This window comes from Ambystoma mexicanum, chromosome 2p, assembly GCF_040938575.1.
Source record: "Ambystoma mexicanum isolate Mex_15411 chromosome 2p, UKY_AmexF1_1, whole genome shotgun sequence".
In the NCBI taxonomy this organism is placed as follows: domain Eukaryota; kingdom Metazoa; phylum Chordata; class Amphibia; order Caudata; family Ambystomatidae; genus Ambystoma; species Ambystoma mexicanum.
In genome coordinates, this window is record NC_090923.1 from 553,888,596 (window position 1) to 553,907,071 (window position 18,476).

The following is an 18,476-nucleotide window of genomic DNA, read 5'->3' on the forward strand; positions in this document are numbered from 1 at the left end:
AGAAGTTGGTTGGTAACTAACTGAGAGTGCACAGTTACAAAGTTCTTACTTACCTTGAATGTGTGTTGCACTATTCTGAAAAGTATATATAAAGGTGAAATTATTCACCTCTGAATTGGTTGTGCCTCTTCCCCAAAAGTAATGCTGTTGGCTTCACTTTACTATTCCTGTTAGGATAAATGTATGAGTGTTCCCAATTGGGTCTTGCTTCCCCTGACTTGCTGTTAGCCTGTCCTGCATAAGTCCTCCTAAGGTTATACTCACCTTTAAATTGCTGATAGCCCCTTTAAAAGTATGTAGGTTTTACTTACCTTGTGTTAGCTGTGTGCCATCCTAAAACAAGTTAAAGAGTGATTGCTTATCTCAATCTGGGTTCGACCGATCTTAAAAAGCAACTGTAGTAGTAGATTACAACATTAGGTCTTACCTGCCTAGAATAGCTGTGTGCAATTCCTAAAAAAAAGTGTTCCTTTAGGTTAGGTGCAGCTGACCATGGGTTGCCTGGAGCATCCAACATTAGTGTAAAGAGTTCTTGCTTATCTTAGACTGTGTTCCACTGAGCTGAAAACCAACTGTAATTGTATATTACACAAAATAGGTCTTATTCGCCTACTATAACTGTGTGCAATTACAAAAGTAGTAGCGGTATATACTGTTCCTTGAATCTGTGTTCCACTATTCAGAAAGGTATATTTGCAAGTTGTTTGGCTGTGTAATTTCATTGTTGAGTGGCACTGCATAACTGACAGGGTCCACTACCCTTGTACTACTGTAAAGTAATCTGAAAGTGACTTATGGTTTTACTCCCCCAACAATAGGTGAGCCCTATACCGAATGTGTATACAAAGGTCTGACTTACCTAGGAATACTGTTAGGGGTTCTAAATAAAGTTGCTGCTTTGATCAGTGTATTTAAAGCATAGTGTTGTGTTTTTATAATGTGTTTATATGCTTTATGATAGTACTTACTTACCCAAGAATCTCTTGGTCTACTTGTATATAAAATAAACCCTTTATTTGTTTACAATACATAGTGTGTCAGTGTTTCTTTCGACCATATGTATAATACAATTTCTTTGTACTGATTCTTCAGCTCTCTCTCCCTCCCTCCTAAAATAAGCCCGGATGCTCTGTCTACGCTACCATGAACTCAGGTGGTACAGCCTTATACCAAGAGTGGAGTCTTGTACTGTCTCAGTTCAATGGTTTTATTAAGCCCTTAATTGGATTTCAGAAAAACTGTCCTAACACCCTTGTACTCCGATTCCATCAGACATCACTTCTGAGGCGTCTGAATTGGCTGGGCCCACTTACATCATGCCTTGGTTCCATTGGAGAGTTCTAGGGGGCCATTGTTACAGAGGTCACTTTCAGCATTTGGAGTTGGGTACTGCTAGTCGGCAGTTCCACGTTCTGGCAAGACGGTTCCTAAGACTGGACAGTTGGTCGAGCCTGGCACGATGAAGAGACCACCAGGATCCTGATTTCATAAGGAGCCTGTCAGGACACAATACACTTTGAAGACAGCAATGAACACTGTGATCAGGCAGTGGAAGGCTGCCCTTGTGACGGTCCTGTAAATCCCCTCTTCGTGCTGAAGAGCTGCAACTTCAGGGGAAGGCCTCTTGTCTCACAAGTGCACGGGCTGTGGAGTCCCAAATCTGAACAACCAGTGCAATTTATACTGCCCAGGTAAGAGGTGGTCAGCCAGCAGGGTGGTCCTGGAACACCTCCGAAGGCTTGCAAGGGCAAGATCATCACGAAGGGGTCCAGAGTGGTTGTTCCCACAAGCCCAAGGATTGAAACACAGATAAAAACCTTACAGGAGATCAGATAAAGGAGCAAGTGTTCACTCGGATGGTGGCTGAAGGCCATGCTGGTTGGCTGAAACATCGAACCACAGGTCTTCAGTGGAATGCTCCTCTTCGAAGGGGCCTTGGCGTCAATGACGATCTGAAGAATGGCTGCAGGATTCCTCCTTTTATCCTAAATTCAATCTGGAGACACTCCAGAGCTTACCAATAGTAAAAATTTGCACCATTCAAACTGGACTGACTGTCCTATCATGGACAGCCTCCAGGCACCACATCTGCCCAGCAACAGATACAACTCTGACCAGGATGTGTGCTGGGACTAGGCATTTCCAGCCGCCACATAAGTGCAACAAACACACATTGCTGCTATGCCTGGGAGAGCCAAGGCTGCTCTGCTCAGGAAAAGACTTGCCTTATATGGATAGAGGGCAAGAAGAAGGCCAAAAGACAATATTGCCAAAAGACGGGAGGAAATCGGGTGGCACAACCATTTTAGAGTATATGGTACTTCAAAGGGAATTATGTGGTAAAATGCAAAACAGCACGCGAGAAAAGTAAAACAGGGTACAAAAACATCATGCAAGTAACAGAAATGCTACTAAAAATAAAATGGAAAGGGATGTGTACAGTGTAAAACAAATATGGAATTCCTGCTGCAGAAATAGCCATAGGGACAGATGAGTGATCTCAAAACAGATGAGCACACCAAGTCAGTAAGCAAAAAAGGCAAAAGTCAGAACAGGTTCAGGAAAACTGCAAAAAGTTGTGGGGTTCCACTGATGTCTACGGAGGGAAAGCAGCAACAAGAACATCTTTCCCCACATTAACGATCAACAATAAATAATCATGCACAACATAAAAGAGGAGGGAGGCCAGTGGTATGTAGTTGAGAAAATGAGTTATCTTTCAGAGAGAATGAACCACAGAAATAGAAGGGGAGGAAGAGTCAAAGAATAGGAGAGAGAGAGTAGAGACAGGGAGTAAGTGAGAGTGAGGCAGAGACAGAGAGAAAGAGAAAGTGTGAGAGAGAGATTGAGCAAGGGAGAGAGGGATAGGTATGCATACACCAGGGTCGGAGGGGGTAGCACATATAGGGACAAAGGAGGAGAGTAGAGTGAGAAGAGAAGATAATTAAAAGGATAACAGGAAGATAGAAAATTATCTGGAGCATTGGAGGAAGAGTTAAGATATATGAACAATTAGAGAAGAGTATTAAATTAGACCCACTTATAAATCACTCCCAAACTGCATATTTCTAATGTGTACACACTACCTTTAGGTCCATAGTGGGTGGAATCCGTAGGTCAAAGGTTGCGGTCAACTCAGATGGGATAACGTTATAGGCCACACCCCCGCCAAGTTTTGTCAAGTTCACTGTGGTAACATCGCCCAATGTGAGACGAGGGTCAGACTCTAACCTGAAAAGAAGAGGTTTCCAAATCACAACTGTGCAAAACAAATACGAGATTTAATACAAATATTCTCAAATGTTAATTGAGAGCAGAGATAAATGTCAGTAATAGTCCTAAAAATAATAGCCAAGAAGTGTCAAAGACCTGGCAGACATCTGAAACGCGGTCAGGCCACAGGCTGTTCCTGTTTCACAAACGGAGAAAGAAAATAATTTTCCATTCCCACATAAGCACATATAATGTCATTGGCCACATTTTGTATTACACAAATTAAGAGAAATTGACTTAAGAGAAGAGATTTTTAAATCACTGAGGTGTTGATTTTGGAAACAAAAATTCCTGCGGCAGCAGAAACACGTCACAGAAACAGATTGGCCTTCCTTTTTTCTTAAAGTATCTAGATCTGTTTGTACATGGTGTAAGGTGGAAGTACCCCTCCGGAAGACCACCATCCCACTGTGTAGTCAACATTCCAGCGGGATCAATCTTACTAGACGGATGAAACAAGCATGCTCTTTGAAACACCACTACAACTCGAACATTAGCATATTTAGTGAGAGCCCCACTAATGTCACTAAATATCCCTGCAGATTTCACTTTGTTTGCCTGTCCCCACTTCTTGACTGATAAAACCTCAGCAACACATGGTAGTGCTCCAGTTCTTACCTTTGTTTTTCTTGTTCCCTAAACTCCATTAAGCTGTTGATCACTTTGAACTGCAGAGAGATGGGGAGAGAAAGTAATGAGTTTGAGACTAGAATACCCTTTTCATAAAAGGAAGCTTTACTTGCAAAGTGACGCTTAAACTGATAAAACCGATGAATCCACAGTTTTGTGCTTCAGCATTGATTTTGAGATACAAGCCATTGATCAAGGTTGGGGGGTGCAGGCACTGTGTTCACCATCTTCTGCACATTAGAATTCATGTTTGTTTCCAAATTTATTTCCTTCCCTGTAGCACCGAAATGATGACCTATACGAGAGCGAAAAAGACATCCCACACTGCAGTTTGTACTTACGAGTTTCGCTGCTGCTGTATTCTCAATGAACCGGGAACCATGGCCTGGGCTCCCCACAGAGTGCACAGTGAACCCTGTGGCGACAGACATAGCAAGAAAAGTGAGCAGTGGTGATGAGGCGAGAAGAGCACATGCAATTCATTAAGGCTAATCTCTGCAAGATCAATGCAAGCAGGTGAGTCATGCTTACTTTGCACATCTGCACATTACTTGATACAGAGATCCAAAATCTTACAATTGCATGTCAGAGAAGGCGATTTTCTGATATGAGGTCTTGTAACCCATAGTTGGGCAGAGCAGTAAAGCCGGTGGTATTCAGCAATACCGCCAGTTCTATAGGTTCCACCACAACTCGAATGAGGCACAATGTGTGTAATATTTTGGTTTTGTGCTGTTGGGTTTGTAAGTGGAAGGTGTACTAATCATCCTTGTGCCACCACTTGCCACTTATTGGCCATAGAAGAAATCCCACACACCAGCAGTCTGTGTCAATTGTCATGCAGCCATCTTATAACCCAGATCGCCACAATAGCTCCCAATAGAACACAGCTCATTTAGTCTATTGGCGTCTATTGTAGGTTTCTTTAATTCAATCCATGTACATCACCTGCATCAATACACTTAGACTGGCATTGCTGTACCCTCTAAATAAAACCTTGTTGCTTTGGGCTTGTGTATCTACTGCTTTCAAGTTATTACAAACTATTTTCAGATCAAAGTGGCTCTACTACTTTTTCCACCACGGATGTCATGCTGACCGGCAAATACAGATGCACACAGAGTTGCAACGTCCAGCTTCTGGCTCTACATTCTCATTTCCTTAGTTTCCCTGGTGAACAACTCAACATGGTGGCTAATTGTGTTGCCAACAATCATTTACATTCCGTTCATATTTCAGGAAGCATCACATCTTGCCCCTGGGCCTTATTATGCGGCAATGCCATTTGCAGAAGGACTCTTCTATAAAAGCACCATTCCATAGAACTCCCTTTCATCTGTGCTCCTGTGCTCCTCTGTGCCCCCTTAATGTTGTTTCAGTTGTGAGTACTGAACCAAAATGTTGGTTCAGCAATTGTGCTTTGCCCTACATACATCGGTATAACCCCTCTCAAACTCACTACCGCACAAGGTAAGTAAAGCAAGTAAGTAAGCGTACACTGTTAAAAGGCTAATGTGGGGGAGGATGAGGTTAGGTGATATCACAAGGCTTATTTCAAATAAGGCCTGTTGGTGAGAATACAAGGTATGCCAGAGGTCTTGGGGGATTGCTCCTGAGGGCCCAACAAAGCTCCCCCCAAAATAACAGAGGATCGAGCCAAGGGCAAGTTCGAACTGTCGTTTATTACAAAAAACGACAGGGATCATACAAGACAATCACGATTCTCTAGTACATCTCAATTTTCCAAGGTGAATTTCCCAGTTTTGATGCCACGTGTCGTCATCACCTGGGCACTCCCCCAAAACCTACCCCTGTTTCAAATAGGGTGCTGAGAGTAGTAACACCTATAGCTAACCCATATAGAGGTTATTCTACTCCCCCTTGCATCTCAGGTGGCTGACCTGCCCCGTTCCCAAGAAACTAGCTATTACATTGTTGCAGGGTCGTAGACTTACCATTGGCCCTTGCCCTGTGCCATCCAGCCCTGGATTTCTGTCTCGTGATTGGCTGGGTCTGGTCTCCCCAGGCATGGGACGTGACTCGGTTCTCAGCCCTCTGTGCACCTCTCCAAGGTAATGTGAAGTGAAATGTATCTTGCAGTAGACCACCATTGCCTATTAGAGTGCACTCCCCGTTGCAACATTTGTTTCGCTTCTCATCTGGGTTGCTGAGAACGGCTCGTCTTCCCACCATGGGTGAATTCCCATTGTCTAGTTCATCGGTTCCATGTGTTAAAATCGCGGCAAAAAGGCTGTTGTTTTGCTGCCGCCAAACATGTAAAGGATGCAGGGGACACCCCTGCAACCCCCAGACCCATTATACCATTTAAGGGGAGCAGGGGGCACCCCCACAACCCCCGCTCCCCTTAAATGGTATAATGGGGTACACCTTTACAAGGTCAAACCACAGCACTGCCGCGATTTTATTACTGCATACCGTTCAGCTACATAACGTGGAAGTGGACCACAAAATTGAGCACTTTGGGCCTGCATTTATGAGGATTTATTCAATTTTTCTGCAGCTGATCCCTTGTCTTCTGGATTTTGGAATGCGACTGTTGATCTCTGACCTTGGCTGTGAGCTCAGTCTGCACTTTGTGCATCCTGAGCCTGCTCCTCTTGTCTGAAGTTTTGTGGCTTGAGGCCTTCTGTTATTTTCCTTAGACTTCTAATATGATTTCTACATGCTCATACTGCGTTTCCTATAGGTTAGTTGTACATGGTCCTACCAGGCTCCATATATACTCTTGTAGTCTCATAGGGTTAATTGCCATAAGCATCTGCAAGCATGCTCAGGATCTCTTGTCGCCTTGCATTTCTGTGTTAATGCACTTGGCAGGGAAAAACAATAAAACATTTGAAAGTATGTATATGTATCCGTCCTCTGTCTACAGAACTGTGTAAGCATGTTCTTTGTGTATGCGACTGTGTGTTCATTTAATGCTGTGTAGGGCTGTGAGTATGCTTCATGGCTAACAGTGCTACATTGTGGCGTCACTAGTGACGTCAGCACAGTGGCTTCTTGGTACTTAATCAACGCAGTCCATTATAGTGTTTGGGTCCACGATCTCCATCGAGTTCCATGGATCTTGAAGGCTATGCACTGGATATCGTTGGAATGGCTGTCTGAGGGGATACCTGTCTGGATACGTGTCAGTGAGACGAACTTGGGGTTCGTCCAAAAAATGAGCGACTTCGAGTGTCCTTGACTCTTCGGCCCGTCATGTTCATGGGATAAGGAGGGGCATTCCTCGGTCCCTCTCTTCAGGCCTAAAGCCAGAGTAAATCCAGGCAAAGTTTTTCCCTGATGAGGGCAATAGTCTGAAATGCATTGGCTTCTAAAGAACATCTTTTGCTGTGTTACATGTTTTTGAAGTGTGAACATTTTGATTGGGACTCGACTCCTTCCCAACCATAAACACTTGCATAGCTCCACTCTATTCATCAATCAGAATCAGAAAACGAATGCAAAAGATAGGTGTGGGTCAGCTTCATGATCACCTAATCAGCAATTCTTGCTTGCATGAAGAAAAATGTGGTTTTATAACTGGCCATGGGACATAAACCACTACTTGTGTGAGCCGATGGCCTCAGACTGAACTAACAAGCAAACATGTGCTTGCTTGTATTTTTAGATCAACCAACGGCCTTTGATAATGTGGGTGTCAGGAAGAATGTTCATTTCTTGTGCCAATTCTCAACCTGAGAGACCCCCAGGACTTTTGCTCGATGACTGCAATTTCTTTGCTTTACTCTCCTGAGTGAGTGGGACTTTTTACCACTCACTCATTCTTTTGCTCTTTGATGGGAAACCTATTTTTCTGCTACTATGATTCGTTTTACTGTTAATGGAATGCTGCTTTCCTCCATGTATTTCACTACAGGCGGTTGTAATAAATTATTGCAGTACGCAGCACCATATGAGCAGTGTCGCTGGGGAGACCCGTGGACTTCCCTTCCTGTTCTTTATTACTTTTTCCTTAGAACTACTGTTCTAAAGGATAGTAAGGTACTTTCATCTTACTTACCTTTCTTTTTGTGGAATCAGCACACCCCACCTTATGTGGAGTGCTGAGGGGCTACCTTGTAACCCCTTTCCCACTGCTCCTGTAATTGTTATGTTAATAGCGACGGACAAACTTAAACGGCTGGTGGCAGTAGATACCCCAGCTGCTTGACAGGTCCACAGGATTGAATTAATGGGTTCCTTAATGAAAGGAGAGGCTTTTGGGACAGAAGGCTAAGTCAACCACTGGAACTGAAGCTCAGATGAAGTTGACGACCAGAGGCACCTGCAGCACCTTCAGTAACCGCTGAAGTACTGTTGCTGTCCTGACCCTTGAATAGACAGAAAAGCTCAGCTAAGTACGACTTCCTCCTCTGGGCTGGTGGGCATAACCGGCCCCAAGACACTCTTCAATTTGAGTCACACGCCAATATCATGCAAGCTTCCTGGGAATGCAGAATCCCAATAGCCGGGGTACCTTGACCACCTTAAAGTGCATTGCCTTGCTGTTGGTGAATCTCGCTGAAACTTCAGTGGCATCCATGTGGACTCCCAGAAGCACAAATGAATCCTCTCCTCAAAGTTCCCACACCACAGTGCAGGACCTAGAAGGTTCCAACCAGCAGTGATCATTAGCTACTGGTGCTGAGAAAAAAGGTGCCAAAACCACGAACCGACGCAGGAGTATGGAGATTTCTGTGCTGGTGAGTCCCTCTCTTGACTAGCGCTTCAGGAGCCCCCTTTCATCACCCCAACCAAGGACTAGGAGACCAGGTTTGCAGCCGTGCATACAGAAGGCGCCAAGCTACATTAGCTTCTTCACTCTCACAGTACTTTGGAGCTTAAGGGAAACGTACCTGAAGCCGTTTGTGTCGCTCCTTTACTTTAGGAGTACTGTTTCTACTGTTTGGGTATTCACCCATTTGCAGTCACCCAGGCTTAACAGCCTGGGCACCCCCAGGAAGGCTTCTCCTAAGCTCCTTAACTTATACCAAGACCAACTAACTTGTTACTTACTTGTGCTTAGAAGATTTGCATCAGAACTGTCGCATTCCTAATGACTTGGGTATTGCTAGTTTCCTAACTGTAACTCGTCTGAACAACTTGGTTTGGGCACTGCTTATTTCCCTCCAAAACCTGAACTGAATACCTCCATTGATGTTAGGGAAAAGACTGCCTAAACCTTATAAGAGTTGCTATTAGTATTGCTTACCTGTGATTGCAGTATTCAAGTTTAGGTAAGTACATGAGAGCAACAGCGTTGATTCTAAATAAGTACTTTTACTGACCTTAACTGAAGTCACTCTGTGTGTGGATAAGAAATGTATATAACAATTTGTTCACCTGCTGTACTCAGTGGTCGAAGTGGGCGGGAGCGGTCGGGAACGGTGCTCCTCTACTTCTTTTAATTAGGTTTTACCGTCCCTATAACTTTATTTTAAAAAGAAACCGTTCCGAAGCGGTTTAGTTTTAAACTAAAAGTGTAGGAAGAAGTTGAAACTTGCACTGTCAGTGCACTGCAGTGGATGTTCCCTTAAGCAGCAGGCACATGTGTTTTTGTGTTTTGGGATTTGCATTGTGCATGGGAGGGGCCGTGGCGATGGGGTTTGTGGGAGCGGTGTAGACCAGTAGGGAACATGGTTCCACTACTTCTTTTCATACACTTCGACCACTGGCTGTATTTCCTTAATATTCTAAATGAATGTTTGATGTTACTAGTTGTAACAATATTTCTTTAAGTTTAGAACTGCCTTATATATAAAATAAATGACTGTTTTTAATATAACTGCAAGTATGTAAGTGTTTCCTTGGATCTATGCATGTACTGATTTACAGCTCACATTCCTCCTAAAATAAGCCTGGCTGCTCTGCTACTTTACCAACCGTGGGTAGTACAGGCCTAAATTAGAGGTTGGGGCCTTGACACCAAGGGATATGTCTTGTAGAGTACAAAACCAATTGGACTGTAGAAAAACTTACCCAACAGTGGGACACAAGATTATGATTGAGACATTAATATTGGGTGAAGAGATTCTAATTGAGGACCTTTCTGGTGCACAGAGAAAATAACTATTCAGGGTGCCCTTGATGGCCAAGACGTCGAGGTACTGGAAATCTGTGCTTTGCCCAGATGTGGATGTATGGCTGGATGAGATGCGCAGTCGGTCACTTGCGGAAATGGTCATTTACAGATGTCAGAAGAAGTGTAATCTGATGAAATTGGGGGGTGGGGGGGATTTGTGACAATGGTCGTGGAGTGGTTGAGGAGAAGAATAGGGTGGAGATTGTGGGGTCACTTGGTGATCATATATTCATTTGCCTCTTATAATTATTTTGGTTGTATTCTTACAATTTTAAACAAGGTAATAATTTAAAAAAAGATAATGTGGGTCATGTGATATAAGGTCAAAGGTTCACAAATGTTATTATACGGGACAAGGGACCATGGGCCTCATTATGAGTATGCTGGTCCGGTAACAACAGTGCCGGTAAACTACCAACACCGTTGTTACCGGACCGGCATACTCCGAGTCCTGCTGGCGGGTGCCGTCCCTCCCACCAGGTCTGATCTGGCGTGCGTAACGGCACCCGCTCGCAGACTTTGACGGTAGCACCGGCACCATTACAAATGGTGCCGGTGCTACTGTCCTCCCCATTCCCATTGAGTCCTATGGGAATCGAATGGGAATGGGGAGTACTTTTTCTGGCACCTGGCAATGGGGAATTACCGGGACCGCAGAGGCTGTAATGTCCCAGTAATTCCCCATTGCCAGGAACCAGGAATCAAACGACTCCGGCGGCACGGCTACCGCGGGGCTCATAATGAGGCCCCAAGTCTCGGTCCAAATAATTCTTGGATCAGGGCACGGGGAAAGTTAGGCTAGAAAATAATACACCCACACAGCTGAGTTGTTGGATGCCACAAGAGTGGCCTTTTTGTTTGATGTTACATATTTAGAACTGCTAATCTTTGGGTTCTATGTGATACTCCCGCATTGTGAAGGTCGATCACCAAAAATGTTTGTTTTCGTGTCGCCTCCAAAATGCCGAAATATCACGCATTTAGCCCGACCCTCACTATGCCCTCGTTTTTTCTTAGCTCCCTTTTCATGCCTCTTCGCCCCTCCTGGCCCGCACCACACTTTCCCGTCGTAGAATTTCAACATGCATTACATTTTAGCTACAAACCCGCCCCCTCCTATTCCCACAACAAACATTCACACAACTCTCCCTCACATACATGTACATACACACACACACACTCAAACAAACACTTACCTTAGTTCCACAACGTCCTTCTGCCGACCGTGCCCGTCAGCCCCTGTGCGCACTTGTGTGCGTCGCAGGGAGCAGCTGGCATGCCTAAAATGGCCGCGCACCAAGAGGAGGACATCGGCGTATGGAGCAAGGTATTGCAGATGGGGTGCTAGGGGGGAGTTAAGAGGGCGTTTGAGGTGGGTGAATGGGGTTGTAAGACCGATTTAGAAAGACGGATTTATCGATTCTTTCTAAATCAATCTTTTTTTGTTTCTCTCAATTGAAAACTACATTTTCACTTAGTACCAATCTTTGTAGAGGCAACAGGTCTTATGAAAACCATATCTTGTTACACAACCCCATGAACAGGGCAGGACGTTCAACCAGTATGATACTGATTGTGTAGTGAAGATCAAGGAATTGATAGAAATGTTTTTATCTTCAGCTTAATATTGGGAAAACAGAGGCCCATCCACCTCCCAGATGTGTTCAACAGAGTGATTTAATTATGCTGTTATAAAGAAAGAAACCAAGCTGGTTTGAAAATGAAATATATGGAATCCATGGGTATGGCTAGGCAATTAAATACCCCTGAAGCTCTATCTTAACCCTACTATTAAAGGAGTATTTCAGACCACATACTGGCTAAGATCAAGGTTCCATCCTAAGAAATCAAATTTAGAATATTGTAATAAGGTACTGGAAATTCATTCATGTGTTGCAACTTCATAGGAAGATGTTGCCTGAAATGCTGCTGTGTTGGCAAGTATGATCCCGTGCCTGCAACACAGAGGGTTTACAGTCAATTAGGATATCTGATCCATTAATGTTTTTCATGGATCCGCCGCAGCAGGGATCTCGTCCAGAACAATTTGACATCTCAAAGGGGGCTACGAACTACAACGGTAAAATGTCTGCAGGTCTGCTAATTCAGACTTGGCTATATTTTTAATATCTAGCACCTTTACCCGGAAAGAGGCTTCCAGAACAGATCAGAAAGAAGGCCAATGGAAAGGTTTTCAGGGAAAAATTCCAATGCACCTTTTACTGCTTCAGTCCTACAAGGTCAGAGGGTGTTGCATTTGGGACATCAAGAAATCATTTCATTAAGAAATCATTTCGCCAACATGTGTTCTACAGAGGCATGTTTACTCACTCACTCACGCTCGTACTCACACAGGAAGATGGAAATGGAAAAGATGAAGTGTAGGAGAGAGGGAGAAATAAAGGACATGATGAGAGGAAAGGGTAAAGGAGACTGGAAGAGGGCAAAAGTGAAAGGACAAATTCTACTTACACCATATGCATTTTTCACCGTAGAATACAGTAAACTGGTCTGAAGGGTTCGCTAAACCTTTGGGAGAAAATGGTAGAATTAATGCAGTGAGTGCTTTGAGGCATCAAAACATTACCATTTCAGACATGCAATATTCTGCATAGGGTCAGAGACTGAACCAAGAGGACAGAATAAAAAAATGACATCTAATCTAATTACAATGTAATGTCTCACAGGCCCCTCCCCAGTCCTTAAAGACTATTATCTGCACACATTAAAGGAAGTCTTCAAATATCAGATATGCATGCTGTGCATATTCTGCTGTAAATAATGAATGTTTGAGGGCAGCAGATAAGCTCTGAGCTGTCCTAGTACCTTTCGAGACCTTATTGCATAGACTGGTTAAGGGAGTCTGTTATATGAAGGTGAGAACATGTATCACATCCTTGAAGGTGAGAACATGCATCATGTATCACAGCTTTCAATCAGCTTCTCTCATTGACCACCAAGAAAGTGCAGAACAGACCTCTTTCATACTGAGATGTACCATCTGTGTAACCCCTCCCATGTTTCACCTGCTTCCCCTTCAGAATGAGGAAGAGCAAAGCTTACCTTCGTCCAGAGCGAAGCCGGCATTGAGGGCCCTGAACTCAGGCTGTTTCACGAAGATCTCCATCCCTTTGTAACCACCAATCTCCTCATCTGTCATCAGAAGAGGGGGACACGTGAGGCTATGTTAGAAAACCATTTAATCCAGTGTGCATACAGTTGCATTCAGGTGCAAGTGTGGGTAAGGATCTTTGGAGGGAGACAGACGAGCAAGGTGGCAATGATTTCACATAGATGTATGTAGGACACTGGGTGGGGGGGGAGACAAGGAGGTGTAAACACATGCCCATTGATCTGAGCTGTCAAGAAAACTGTCATTTTAGTGACAGATTTTCTGGGATTGCTTTCAAATGTTATCATATGGTAGTACATTGCATTCTCAAAAATAAGAAGTAGAATGCATTATTTCTGGCACAATACTGGACTTCTTCAACTTTATTTGCACGGATTTTCAAATATCCCATTGCTCATCCAATGTACCCATGTGGGGACCCCGTACTCTAATTTCTGTCTTGTGTGAGAGTCATTCCGCCATACTCTGAAGGCTACCCCTCTCTTTGTCCCAGTACAGCGGGCAGTGTCCAAATATATATAAAAAAAGTGAAATAAATATGAACAGGAACATTATCACCAATAATTGGTGTTACCTACATTGCTTGCCACTGGCGCTCCTTGAAGTCCCATGCATAGCACTGTTGATAACAAGTGGTATTACCCTCTTTTACAACCTCAGTAGAATTAAATACTAAGGGCTGATTGACAAAGCAGGTACCAGGAGTAAGTCAGACTGACCTTTTACTTGCACGTAGAGAGGACTAGCCCTCTCCAGTTGTATGTCAGACTTTTGCCTGGTAACCTCTTGGTGAATCAGACCGTAAACCGACCTTGCCTAGATTCAAATCTATGACCTGCATTGTGAACACAGATCATACCTCAGATGCAAGTTATTTATGAAAATATGACTCTAGTATGACCTTAGGCTCTGTGTGACAGTGTTTAATCCCAGTGTCTTATGTGTCCACCTTATAATTGTGTAAATGGTCCCAAAAGGGCTTCCACTCCAGTAAATGCTTATTTTAAACAGTAAAATTACCATAATTTATGAAAGGAAATCACAGTGTAAATAGTGTGTCTAAGCATGAACTACATTTGCAAAATGTACCCTTCTCTTGTCCAGTTTAGTTAAATTACAAAGTAGGGGTGCAGAAGAGACTGTCCAATGATAGGCAATACAAATGATGGTGGCCATCTTGAAAGGGAAAATGGAGATAGAGGTGGGCACCACAACAAGTTTCTGAATATTTTGAAAATATGGCTTTGCTGCTAGTAAAATTATCAAGGAGCTACCACACTTTTTGGGCGATCCTTTGACACCTGGATCAACAAAATACCAGAGGACAACAAGTTGGGTGTTCCCACCCAGCTATGTCTGATGCTCTCCAAAATGCTCTAAATCAAACTATATATTTGTACTTATTTGAATATTTGTAATGTCTTGTTCTTGAATCAATATGCTCATTCATGCATATTCGCTTTCACTTCCAGAAAGATACGTCATTCGTATGATTTCATAATTCTGGTAAAAAAACAATTTAATTCAGCATAAACTTGCAATCAAATTGGTCTGAGTTAAATAGGAAAACAGTTCTTAGGTCGGAATATGGCTCAAAAGCCCATGCATTTTGGAGTCTTTCTCCATCCTGAGGGCTTATTGTATGAGCCTTTTCACTTAGGAACTTTTGATCACTTCTTTCAAATCAAAGTTGAGGGCTTCCTCCTTCAGCGTTGCTCAAAACGAATCCGCGAAAGAGGAAGGCTCATACAATAAGCCCTGAGGATGGAGAAATACTCTGAAATGCATCGGCCTTTGAGCCATATTCAAACATAGAAACTGTTTTCCTATCTAACTCAGACCAATTTGAATACAAGTTTATGCTGAATTAAATTGGTTTACCAGAATTATGAAATCATACAAATGACTTACCTTTCTTGAAGAGAAAGAGAATAAGCATGAATGAACATATCGATTAAAAAACAAGACATTAAAAATATTCAAATATATTGTCCCCGGCCACCTTGAAAGAGCCACATTTCAAAGTAGGTTTGTTGATTCAAAACTAGGAGCACTGGGTTGCAACCATTTACCCAGCTCAAGAAGAAGTCCTGTTTAACCTTGCTTGGACCTCTGCTCCGCTGATCAAGTGCTCCAAAAATGCCACACATCAAGATTCTCCAACAAAGGTGACCTAAGGTTCTCGGTGGCAGCCCCTAATTTCTGGGACAATCTCCCTATAAAACAACCTCCTTACTCTGGTTCAGACTAAAATGTTGGGTTTTTAATCAAGACAGATCACTTGTTCTGTTAGCTGGCCCACTGTGCCCCGCCTGCTTCCATTCTCCTGACCATCTGGGCAGCTAGCTCAAATGTATTTAGTGGACACCGGTCAGGTTATTCCTGAGGTCCTTAAGCTCCTTTCAAGTAAATGCAATAAGAATGGCTGCAAGGTTCCTCCTCGGGGTCTTCAAGTGCAGAATAAGACTCTCCACCTTGCACGATGACTGGAGAATATGCCTGCAAAGGAGAAACAATGACTAAGGCCATGGGGCCCACTAGCACACCCACCTTAATCATTGATCGCACTACCCTATACCAATGCACTGAAATGACCCTCTAAGAGTCCTATTTTGGCTTCATAAATGGCCATACATGTGAATTGGGACAGGCAGGGCAGGGTGCTCAAAAGGTCTACTCAATGCAGAATCGCCATTTATATGGATGTGTGGCTTTACGTGCCCCAAAAGCATTAGGATGGAAGTATTTACACAATTAAAACATTGGAATAACTGTCCTGCTTTGAGCAAGAACTAACGCGGATACAACTGTAATACTGAACCGAAATTCCATTGACATCAGTGTGAACACGTTTTTCTATTATCAAACCTACACTAACTCTTCAGACTCTTTATTGACAATGCAACACTAATACGGCTTGACTTTAATTTTAGACCTTGCATCTTGTTAGAGACAAAAGTCATTCATGCTTTTTTATTTGCTTTACAGGCAAACCATATTGGTCATGCACAGTATTGTGGTTGATTGTCAGTACATATGATGAAACCTACTTAATTTGTGCCAGTGTTTGCCGGTGGGAAACAGCGGCACTCTTTTTGGGCATCAGCACACATTTTTGAGTTAACTGCCTGCAGCCTACAGGCAGCCAGGTCCTCCTTCCTCACGCAACCAAGGCAAGGAAGCACAGCGCCCCAATGTCTGCATCTGGCCTGCTATGAAGCACTCCACACAGTGTTTGGCAGGCCTGGCCAGCTGACGGAGGCCTTGGTGTGCGCTTCGTTGTTGCCATTTTTGACCTGCAGTTCCGACATGCAGTCTGCAGGTCAGGGCACGGCGGTCCCCTATTTTGGGAGTGTGTGTACCTAGCATGACCGTGCATGCCAGCCAGGCAAGGGGGCGCAAACTCAGTGTGGCTGACAACACACAGCTGGCGCTGCGCACACAAATTAGCAGCAAGTTCGGACGGCACCTAGCAAGTCTTTTTTCCATTCCTTGAAGTCAGGACCGGAGGAACTAGTAGTCTCGTGTCCTCCATCTCCAGCTCTGAGCGCCAAGCATGCTCAGGCTCTAGTCTCTCAAGTGAGTAATGATTAATGTGTGAAATTACTGTCTGATGATCAGGAGGCAGAAATAGAACAATGCCGTTTTGCCTCCTGACAAAATAGCCACCCCTTCTCCACTCAGCTATCAACCCGATTGATCGCACTCTGTGCGGTCGCTCTACCTCTTCCCTGCTTCGTTTGTCTGACACACTTCCTCCATTCGTGAAAATCTGTTATCACCTGTTCTAGTCACAGCATTTGGCATTCTGCAGGCTTAGTCCAACTTAATTACGCTCTATTAGTACCCATAGGGTGGGGTCTGGCTGCCTCTCAGCCAATGAGGAGGCTCAGAACGGGGGCATTACCAGCAGTGAGGAGGCTCAGAACGGGGGCATTACCAGCAGTAATCCCCCCACACCGAGCCGCCACACGGCTAGAGGCTGCCATCTTCCCTCGCCGTGGAACAAGGTAAGTGTGGTCCTCCCCCTGTCCCCTCCCCCATCCACTGAATTTCCTCCCCCACTCTCACCCCTACTTACCTTCTTTTCAGTCCATTTCAGGAGAGGACGCGCTGGGAACACTTCTGTCCCCAGCGCGTCTGCTTGTGATCTGCGACAGGCCACCATGGAAAGGAAGAAGGGACTTCGTCTAGTCCCTTCTCCTGTTTCCATGGTGGCCATGTTTTGTTTACTTTTTTCAAGGGCCGCCAGGGAAAGTAAAAACAGATTTCGTTTTCGCTTACCCGGTGGCCATATAAAAAAAATGTTTTGTTTCTGTTCCAAAACGATGTGAAACAAACAAAAATGCTTTTAGTACCCCAATCTTACGGGCCGGGGTACAAAAATCCAATAAGCCCCCTGCTCCGAGATTATTGCTTAGTTGAATATATGAAATGGAGCTTGCATAGGTTTAAAACTAGTTGTCCTTGCTGGGAGATAAGTTGGTAAGCAATTATTGCCATCATGATCCAAGCGTGCCTGCGCTCATTCTGTTTTTTTGATGAGCCCGAGACCCAAGCGGGGGAAACACACTTTCCTGTTCTGCCTTCAGGAGCAGCGTGGGCAGTCTTGGGCTCCATCCAACAGGCCAGCCAGAGGATGAACCTGTCAAACATTGAATAAAGTCACTCTTTTGTTTGATCTAGTCAAATATGGGGCTACCTGTAAAAGTTGCAATATACATTTTGGAGCTCGATTAAAATGCAGCAACAAAAAATAAAAAACGCACAAGTGTTGACATGACTCTGGGGGGTCAGCGTCTTCCCGGGCACCCAAGACCTGCTCTATTCGCATCTCGAGGCTGACTTCTTTAATATATTGCCTCCAGCCCTCAGCAAAATGTATTTTGTATCCCTACCTACCGGTCATTACATTTGAGAGTAGAATGCTGCATTGGAACGTTTCATTTTGTGCAGCTTCAAATATGATGCTTAACCTGGGTATTGGCAGTGGGTGAAGGAGCAGATGATTTTTTTAAAGTTTTTTTTTATATTGATTTCTACTCAGTTAAACCTGAGTTTTCTCAAGGTTTCAAACCCGCTTTAAAAAGAAAACTTCTCTTCTCACATCTTCGCTGATCCGCTATCGAGTCTCTCTGGCTTTGCCTACAGATGCCGAGAATTGCGTCTTCCTCCTACTCACTAGAATGCCTTACAATTTGGGCAGTACTAGGCGTCGATGACTGGTTTATCAGTTGGAATGCCAGTTCTATTTGTTTAACCATAGCCACCGTCCATCTAGTCGTTTCACCTGAGATCAATCTGTTCCACAGATCGTCTGGTTGTAGCATCCACAGATTTGTTATCAGCGGT

General features: G+C 43.9%; 1 protein-coding gene across 4 annotated transcripts in view; it reads right to left on the reverse strand.

Annotated features, from left to right (window-relative positions):
• The window catches only part of ACY1 (aminoacylase 1), a 247,772-nt gene that overhangs the window by 58,695 nt on the left and 170,601 nt on the right, over positions 1-18,476 (reverse strand). For all 4 annotated transcript variants that reach the window (XM_069644009.1, XM_069644010.1, XM_069644012.1 and 1 more), the window contains 5 exons: positions 13,055-13,144; positions 12,464-12,520; positions 4,245-4,318; positions 3,892-3,941; positions 3,087-3,231 (listed from right to left, as the gene is read on the reverse strand). In XM_069644009.1, the coding sequence (XP_069500110.1) occupies positions 3,087-3,231; positions 3,892-3,941; positions 4,245-4,318; positions 12,464-12,520; positions 13,055-13,144 (416 nt within the window). The remainder of the gene's footprint in view (positions 1-3,086; positions 3,232-3,891; positions 3,942-4,244; positions 4,319-12,463; positions 12,521-13,054; positions 13,145-18,476) is intronic.